This window comes from Dendrobium catenatum, unplaced genomic scaffold (genome assembly GCF_001605985.2).
Source record: "Dendrobium catenatum unplaced genomic scaffold, ASM160598v2 fragScaff_scaffold_1089, whole genome shotgun sequence".
Classification (NCBI taxonomy): Eukaryota; Viridiplantae; Streptophyta; class Magnoliopsida; order Asparagales; family Orchidaceae; genus Dendrobium; species Dendrobium catenatum.
Window position 1 is genome coordinate 504,656 of NW_021319551.1, and position 10,031 is coordinate 514,686.

General features: G+C 38.1%; 1 protein-coding gene across 2 annotated transcripts in view; it reads right to left on the minus strand.

The window, feature by feature from the left end:
- Window positions 1-9,522, minus strand: part of LOC110098291 (UDP-glucuronate:xylan alpha-glucuronosyltransferase 1) — a 29,155-nt gene extending 19,633 nt beyond the window's left edge. The window contains exons 1-2 of one of the 2 annotated variants that reach the window (XM_028698475.1): window positions 9,410-9,522; window positions 8,909-9,073 (exon numbers count right to left, since the gene is read on the minus strand). In XM_028698475.1, the coding sequence (XP_028554308.1) occupies window positions 8,909-8,961 (53 nt within the window). In that variant the 5' untranslated portion in view covers window positions 8,962-9,073; window positions 9,410-9,522. Of the gene's footprint in view, window positions 1-8,908 lie in introns of both variants that reach the window. The other variant, XM_020825067.2, reaches the window with a different exon arrangement.
- Window positions 9,523-10,031: the final 509 nt, after the last annotated feature.

The window sequence follows — 10,031 nt, forward strand, 5'->3', positions numbered from 1 at the left end:
TGTGAAGCAATACAAAAAAATTTTTAAACTAAAAATTTTGTACTTAAAAGCTGCTTAAGAAGTAGCAAAAAGGTCCGGCAGAACTCTGGCGTCGGATGATGATTCGACAGAACTCTGGCGTCAAGCGATGGTCCAATGAAAATTCGGGCGATGGTTGAGGAGGATCAAGGGGGAAAGAGCAATATATGATCTCTCTCTTATTTCCTTTGGCTTGGGGTCCCTTTTCATGAGAAAGGGGGGCTCTATTTATAGATTTTCTAGGGTGGCATGACCTCTAAACAGGAGGAAGATTAGGGGTACTTTGGGAGTGGTTTGTATGGACGGTTGATGTTGATTCCCTTGATAATAGACCATTTGCTAAAAATTTAAATGTCTTAGTTATAACAGAATTCAGTGCTCTTAGGCTCGTTGGATTCGTCTCGTTGAATCGCTCGATTCAACTATAAGCATATCACATTTAAAAATAATTTGGTAAACCAAATTTTGGTTCAAACCTTCCAATAGCACTTTGGGTCCTTAATTTGGACCCATTTGGGCTTGGATTTAGTCAAATTTTGTGTTGTTGCATTGGTATTTTTGAGATGTTCAGTTCAACTATAAGTTTGCTGAAATCATAGTTCAAATGATCTCAAAGTTAATTTTGAAAGGTTTTAACTTGATTGTACCTCAAGATTTGTGCCCAATCAATATAATTTTTGGATGATATACTAGTTGCTCTGCTATTTTAAGACGTCAAAGCTTCAAAAGTCTGAAAATACGTATTATAGCTCATAGTGGATTTTTGACGAGATTTGAAACTTGAAAATAATCCATTCTTAGATGTAGAGGTTCCCAATAACTTTAAAAGTGTCAAAATTGAGTCTGAAATATTAAAAGATGGTTCTGGGAACCCCTAAAATATTTGATTTAACCTTTTGGGCCCAAAATTATGATTGAAAATGGGCCGGGTCAGACCACCCGCTACCACTGGTTATCAGTGACCGGCAGTACCCACAGCCACCGTTGGTGCTGCCTGCGCGTCGGTTTTGCCTGGGCTCTGCCTGGCTCATCTGCAAGCCGAGTTTGTCGCAAGGCTCAACTGTGAGCCTAGTTAGCTGACCAGCTTGGCTGGCTACTGCCCAACTTACCTGGGAGTTTCCTCGCCTGCCTCGGCTGAGGCGTTGACGGTGGATCGGGTCATGGCTGGCATGACCCACATCCATTAGGTTGTGGCTGGCATGGCCATATTAAGTAGGATCATGGTTAACATGTCACCCATGACCTACTGGGTCGTGGCTGATGCCCACGACCTGTTAGGTCATGGCTGACATGACCCATGACTAATTGGGTCATAGAAGGTTGAACATAATATTTTAGCTAGCTGTTAGCCAAGTTGGCTCCATGTGAGAGGATTAGCTGGCTCTAAGCTGAGGTAGCCCTCTTTTTTCCCAAATTTTCCCCTACTCCAAATTATAAATACCCCCCTTGGGTATTCAAAAACACACCTTCCCCGTCCCTTCTTTTCCTCAAGCTGAGGCTTTCCCCTAGTCATATTCAGGTGGTATCCCTTATCTAGATCTAGGGCCCCTCACTGAGTTGGAGTTTTTCTTCCTCCATCTTTCTCTCTTCTTCCTATATGGGAGGCCATAACATGCAAGAATCCTTCTTTGAGAGATCCTCTGGTCATGGGAGATTCACATATTGCTTCCCATAATGATGGTGAGAGGAGGCAAAATAAGCAAGCCAGGGCAGACGATGTTGTATCCACTGTTACTATTGATTCTATGATCGTGCTCAACAAGAAGTACCATTTTTCCAACGATCTCGTGGCGACGATCCCTAAAAGATTTGATCGCATGTGCCTTCCCCCTCAAGGGTACCTAGCCATCTACAAGACCAATCTGTGAGCGAGGCTACGATTTCCTCCTCTTATGGAGTTGATCGACATTTTAGCAAGGTGTGGGGTAAGTCTAGCACAATTTATTTATAGAGTTACAGGTCCACGTCCATGATGGTGGGACTGATTGCTCTCTTCAGAGATCGAGGAGATGTTCTGACGTCTAAATGTCTTTCAAGGATGGATTGTTTTACCAGTGATGTGCAGGGACATGTAACATTCTGATTCAAATGTTTGGATGTTCCTACCCAAGATCCATCGAGGAGCTGGGCCAATGCCATTTTCTTTGTGAAAAATGACTAAAGCCTTATAGACAAATGGGGGAAAATAAAGGATCTACCTACTCCCTGAGCCACCTTCCCCAGCTTCCAAGGTCCACATAAGTGACATGTAAGAGGTGACGATCCCCAGGCTTTGTTAAAGAAGAAGAAATTTGAAAGGGTTTTAACGAATACTAGGAAGGCTACACCCGACTCCTCCCTGATCAACTTGTGTATTCATGGGGATGCGTTGAATCACTAGTGTATCAGATGTCTCAAAGCTGATAACTTGGTGGGTAGCATTTTTTTAAAATACTTATTTTTTGTTTATCAATTGGGATGTCCTTTTACATATCTTTCTTCCTTATTTCAGTTGTTGCGGTGCATGGAGCTTGAAATCGAGCTTACTGAGACCTTGAATGAATGGAATAATGAATTTGCTAAGGTTAAATATATCCAAAGAGAGTACAAACAAAAGTACACCACAATACTAAAGTGGTGAAGGTGGTGGAGTTGACTGAGTGTAGAACTAAGATGGCTAACATAGTGCATTATGTTTCTTTTCAAAATTAGTAGAAAGATCAACTCTAGATTGACCTGGTGGTGGCACAAGCAATGATCACCCAACTTTATTGAGGCTTGTATAGTATACACAAATCCTCCAAGCTCCGTTAGGTTTTTTTACCATAATAATATTCTCTATCCAGGTGGGATAGTGCACTTCCCATATGAATCTAGCTTCCAAGAGTTTATCAACTTCCTTCTCAATCGCTTGCTGGCGTTCTATCACAAAACTTTATTTCTTCTATATAATTGGCTTGCACGTCGGGTTTACTTTGAAGGAATGCACGATCACTTCAGGGCTGATTCCAGGCATATTAACTAGACTCCAAGCAAAGACATCTTGATTTCTTTGTAGAAACTCTATGCACTTTGTCGCTTCTTCCTCCAAGAGTAATAATCTAATCTACACTGTTCTTGAAGGATGCTCACTGATAGAGAGATATAAGTAAGAACCTTAATGGAAAAGACCTTTTAAGGAATCTCATCATTTTGGAGATCAAAATCTTTGATACTTAGGGTAATCGATGGGCGTGGTTGAGTCTACATAAGGTAGCAAGATTGTGATACTTGTTGATCTCCTCGTACTATACTGATTCCTACTAGGGTGTGAAATTTTAATTTGAGGTGAGGGATTGAAGCAACAATCCTAAAGATTGGTTGGAGTGGTCTTCCAAAGATAACTTAATAGGTAGTTTCTTATTTCACTATAATAAATTGGATGGAGTGTGTAACATGTCAGGCTAACTCTCCATGTACGACTAGGAGACTAATTATGCCTTCCACTCGTATAGGTTAATTATCAAACCTGTATAATGAACTTGTGACAAGTTGTAGTTTCTCTCTAAAGATGCCCATGTTAAGAAAAAGTGAAGTAGAATAGGATGTCTACAGAGCTTCTATTATCGACCAAGATCCTCTTGACATTGTAACATGGATCACCAATCCCTCCACTAATCACGAATGGGTCTTGATGAGGGATATTTATTCCCTCTAAGTTAGAATCATCAAAAGCAATGGAGTGACCGATGCGAGACTTCTTCTGTATTGGCTCCTTGATGGCTGTAATAAAGACTTGACTAGGCATTGAAGGGCCCCCGTTAATGCACCAACCATTTGATGACTATTCAACGATTGACTTCACTATTGATTCTTCCCCCCAGTAGAACTAGCTTCATTCCAAGCATGTGGGTTTTAGATAAATTTTCTAAGATATACTTATCAGATTAGTCCCTAAATTTCTTTCTTGAGTTGCCTATATACTTCAGTAGTGTGTCCCTGACTATGGTGGAAATGATAATATTGATCTTAATTCCCCACGCTGGGCTTTAAAGGAATCGGCCACTTCACATTCTCCTGATCTTGAATGGCCATCAACACATTTGCTCGAGTTACATTAACTGGTGTGTATTTCTTTTCTTGGCAAGGCTCTTGTCACGGCTGTGAGGGTCGTGGGGCAAATTAGAATTTCCCTGCTTCTTTTGCTACAAGGATGGACTCTTCGTCTTTAATGCACTTTTATGCTTCCTATTTATTTACTCAAATTGCTTTCTATTAGCATTAATCACTTCATCGGTGGAGATTTGTGCCTCCACGTGATGGATCATATAAGCATATGATTGAATCATATCTTGCATGAGTGCTGAGTAAAAGGAGCTAAGTCGAAGCCCTTCGTGAAAAACTTCTCTAAGTAATTCGGGAACCACCCATGGAATTTATCGAGCCTTTGTATAAAATCTTTGAAATTACTCTTTGAGAGACTCATTTTCATTTTGGTGAATTCTTAAGAGTTGGAAAGATTCTTTTAACATTCTCCGATTATCAACAAATTATTCAACAAACACTTCAGCCAATTTGACGAAGGAGGGAATGGTTATGGCTGTAAGCGAATAGAACCATGTTTGAGGTTTCCCTCTAAGGGTTGCAAGAAAAACTTGGTAGAGAAGTGTGTTTGAGGCTCGCTGGATATGTATGAAGATTTTGTAATGATTGATAAGCTCATACGGGTTGGATGTCACATCATAAGAATCAATGTTTAATAGTTTGAATCCTACCTAGACGGGGTGTTGAAGGATGGCTTCAGTCATGGGTGGTGACTCCTAGAAGTTCCTCTGATGAAGGGATTGTCTTATACCTCCCATAGGAAACTCTTTTCGGACTAATCTTCGTACTTCATGCCACAGGGCATTATGTTGGAGCTCAACAATACGTGGTTGTGATAAGTCCTCGGGGGCATATGGAGGAATGTGAGGTTGTCGACCTGCACATAAAGGATGGGTAGAGCTTGCTGTGTCAACAAGTTTATTATCTTGATGTGATTGCAGATGAGTCCTTAGCGGAGGAAGAGGAATCTATATATATAGATGTTCAAATTGGACACCCTCGACTAGCGGTGGATCTTGAGGGAGAAGAATCTCTTCCTATGGTGCTAGTGTTGATTTCCGTGTCTCTTACAGGAGTTGAAGGATCTCATTTTGAGATTCCTCCATCTTTCAAATGTGATCCTCCAGAGATGGTCTCAATGTCCCTTCCCTGGTAGGGTTTTGTTCACCACGGTGAAAAGCGGCAGACATCTGGCATCCCTAGTTTATGGAATGGTTTCTGGATTGGTGTGAGTTGGAGCGAGAGGCTCCTAGATTACAATGGCTAGGCCTATTTGACATCAGTACTTAGGATAGTGTGAATGGGGTTCTCACATATGATGCCAAACTATTGCAGGCTAGTATATACACAGTGAAATAGTTATAGTTCTACGTCTTAGCGTTGTGTGGATATCCAGCTCACACACAGAGAACATATGATTTTTAATGTGGAAAACCCTAGAAGGGGGAAAAATTATGGGGCGTAGCCAAGTTGAAAATAATTCCACTAGAGTTTGAGTTGAGTACAATTGGCTAACTCATCTTTGAGGGCAATCTGATTACAAATGTCAACCGTATGGTTGTAGTCTAGTGAAAAATGGGGATGAAAGTCCGGCTTCACTTGGTGGTTTGGCGGAAGTCCCGACATTATTTGGTGATTCAGCGGAAGTCCTGATGTCATTCAGTGATCTGGTGGAAGTTTGACGTCAGGTGGTGGTCTGGCAAAATTTAGAGCATCAGGTGGTGGTCCGGCGGAACTCTGAATGTCAGGTGGTGGTCCGACAGAACTCAGGCGTTAGGTGATGGCCCAGCGGAACTCTAGGCATCAGGTGGTGGTTATGCTAAACTCTGACATCAGGTGGTGGTCCGACGGAATTTCGGGCATACGGTGGTGGTCCGGCGGAACTTCGATGTCTGGTGGTTGTCCAGCGAAACTCTAGGCGGCAGGTTGTGGTTCGGTAGAACGCCGTCGTAAGGCGATGGTTCAGCAGAACTCCGGTGTGAAGTGGTGTTTCGGTGGAACTCCGACGTCATGTGGTGGTCTGACGGAACTCCGGGTGTCATGTGGTAGTCTGGGGGAACTTCGACGTCATACGGTGGTCCGACAAAACTCTAAGCTGTGGTTGAGCAGGAGCAAGGGGCAAGAGTGATATCTGATCTCTATTGTTTCCTTTGGCTTGGAGTCCCTTTTCATGAGAAAGGGGGCTCTATTTATAGATTTTTTAGGGTGGCTTGTCCAGTAAATAAGAGGAAGATCAAGGGTACTTTGGGAGTGATTTGTATGGACGGTCAATGTTGATTCCCTTGATCATGGACAATTTGTTGAACATTTGAATGTCTTAGTGATATAGGAATTTAGTGATCTTGGGCTTGTTGGACTCGTCTTGTCAATCCGCTCGATTCAATTATAAACATGTCACGTTTAGAAACTGTTTGGTAAACTAAATTGTGGTTCGAACCTTCCTACAGTACTTCGGGTCTTTGATTTGGACTCATTTGGGTTCGGATTGAGTCGAATTTAGTGTCGTTGGATTCGTATTTTTGAGACGTTCAATTCAACTATAAGTTTGTTGAAATCGGAGCTCGGATGATCCCAAATTTACTTTCGAAAGTTTCCAACTTGATTTTGCCTCGAGATTCGCGCTGATTAAGATAATTGCTGGATGATATATCAAGTTTTATGACTAGTTTATCCAACTATCAAAAAAATGCTAAAATTTATTTCAACCTTTGCCCTCAATGGATTAAAGGCTAAGGGGTACAGCCCTTATGAACAATTGACCATTTCCAATGAAAAATTATATTATTTCCCTTTTATCGGCTATGATATTATATATTTGATGGCATCTCTGTTGTACTAAAAAATAAGGGGTATCAGTGCTTGAGTAGTTGTGATTATTTAATAGGAGAGGGATTGACGTGCCTAATTTGTTCTTTACAAAGACAGCTAGGCTACTCTTAGTTTCAAACCCAATATGTCCTATTATAATGGTCAAATCCAATCATTAATTACACCTAAAACCTTTTTTATTAACAAAAAAATAATCCTCTCTTATAATATTTGTCTTAAACTTAATCATTAATTACACCTAAAACTTTTCTTTATCATATCTCTTATGTATTAACCAAATAATCCTCCCATCTTGTATGATTAGTCTTAATCCTAATCATTAATTACATCTAAACTGTCATTCAATCATATCTTCTATTCATATATCATTTGGTATTTTTATATTAACAAGATTTTAATTTATCTGACACAGAATTGGACTGAATAATATTAAAATTCATTAAAAATTAGAGGAGTTAAAAACCACATAAATCACTCAATCCTGATCAAATCATTTACCCTACTTCCACAAGTGCTAAGGAGCGCAAATCTAACTGGTTTGGCGAGTTTTGACTAGATTCATTAGCAGGTTAGACTTACATAATGTACTAAAGCTTCAGGGAAAGCTCTATGATTGCCGGTTTTAAAGATTTAGGTTTGATTTGGGACGGTTTTCTTAGAACTTCTTAAAACAGCTTTTTAGTATAAAAATTAACATTTTTATACCAAAAAGTTGCTTTAAGAAGCAATAAAATAGTCATCCCAAACGAAGCCTTATTCTTTGTTTAAGACAGCTTTTTTACTGTTTTTTAAAGCAGCTTTTTAGTATTATTTTTTTAAACTAAAAATTTTGTGCGTCAAAGCTGCTTTAGAAAGCAGTAAGAAAACGAAAGTCAAAAGAAGAGTAAGAATGCTTCATTTGGGACTACTTTCTTACTGATTTTTGAAGCAATACAAAAAAATTTTTAAACTAAAAATTTTGTACTTAAAAGCTGCTTAAGAAGTAGCAAAAAAAAAAGACTCAAGCAAAGCCTTGTTCTTCACTATACTTCCAAGTGAAAACGAAAGCATGAACTATTTTTTATTGAGGATAAGAAAGAATCCAGAGAGAGAACAAGAGCAGCCATTAGGTTAAAGAAAGATCATTTCTGCAAGGTGAAAAGTGAAGCTGATCATGACAAGAAACAGCAGGAAAACATCAATTGCAAGATAATTGACTTGATGACTGAATTATGCTTTATAGAGAGGAATAAAATGGAATAAATCTGCTAAAGATGAAAGAAAATTGATCAACGAAGAAGAAAATTTCATTTATAATTGGCTTATAACTTTTGAAGCTGAATCGATATTTCTGGGAAATAGCCAAACCTTCAATTTTTAGAGAGAAAATAAATAAAAAAAATAGACCACAAATTATTCAATAACATTTCAGTTCATGGTGACATATGCAGCGCATTCTAATTTATTAGTTGAGAGCTTAGGCTGCAATCAAGAAATCTCGGATTTGAAGCTAATGTAAGCTTTTTTCGCTCAAAATCTCAAAACCAAAAACGAAGGCGACACCGAAAATTAAGCTTATGTAGAAGATTAAGTACTTATATGCTTCTCAAATTATAGCTTTCCATCATTTATCTTTCTAAGTATAAATGAAGCATTAGAAGAGTTGTAGCCCTTAAATGCCTCTCTTAAGGAAACCCACTCAAAACTAAATGATAAAACTAGCAACCCAAATTGGTGAAGAAACTACAAATCAACAACAAATTAAATAATCATAGTTGACAAACTTCACTGCATGATTTAAGCAAAAAAGGAAAAAAGAAATAAAACAGTAAAAATTTCAAAATCAGAAGAAACCAAAGTAACCAAATAGTTACTTAGTCCAGGAAACTCAATTGTTATCAAGATGAAATAAACATAAACCAAAGATCAGAGCAAGTGAAATAGGCACAGCTATAAACAGAAGCAAATGGGTACAAAAGCAATAATATAATGAAGAACTTATAACTTAAGAGATACTCACAGAGTTCTAGCCAATCGATGTCTGACTTCCACAAGACACGCAAACCTTCCCATTTCTTCCTTCTTGATCTATATCAGTCTGCAACTGATAAAGAAGTTATCTTTTCTCTCTCTAAAAGAACAAAATGATTACTTTCTATTTATTACTGGTCATTGCTCATTTGGCCTGCATGAAAAGCACTTCATCAATCCAAGAAGAAATAAGAAGCGACTTCAATAGTGAGGTACTTCTCCACAAAGTAGGTAAACGTTACTATATAATAGCAAGATACCTAACTTTCACCAGAAAAAAAATAAATTAATATATAATACTATTTTGAAATACGGTATGGAAAGTGTATAACTAAAAAATAGACGTTAAAAATGAATTTTTGCAGACGAGCAGAAGAGTAATTAGCTGAAAAGCGCCAAAGGAAGCAAAAAGAGGATAAAAGTAGATAGAGAGAGAGAGCAGAAAGAGCCAAGAGAAGACAGATAGAAAGAAGGAAAGATCTCAGTTTACTGTCTTTGATCTTCTTCTCCAAGACATGGGAAAATGTTTGCAGGAATAGACCAGTGATTGGTTGTTTGGAATTCGGAAGATGAGAGGAACACTTTAATATTTTTTGTTATTTTTATATTTGGTTGTCAACTTAGCCTTGATTAAACTATGATTACATATACTTCCACGTCTTTAAGGATCATGCTGATTTCCTTTTGGCACACGGTAGTTGGATGCTTTGGGAAAAAAATATTGTTAGAATGAGATAATAAAAAAATAGTCAAGGAGTAGTTCATGAGATTATTAATAAACTTGTGATTAAGTAGGAGTTAGTTAAGTTATTTTATTATTACCCATTGATCATCTCATGATGGAGGTGAAAGGATTTATCCACCAAATTATTCTTTGTAGGATCCCTTCAACTAATGAGTATCCCAAAAAAAGTTCATTCTTTTTTGGTTCAAAGATTAAAAACGCTATATATCTAGAAAATAACTATTTTCAAATAGCAATATTCTAAACAAAATGTACTGTATTTGTTGCTATATAATTGAAGGTTGTTAGAATATCACATTGTTAGAGTGAGTGAATTTATTGTCTTAGCTTCAAATGATGGTTTCACATAGTCAAATAATTAAAATTT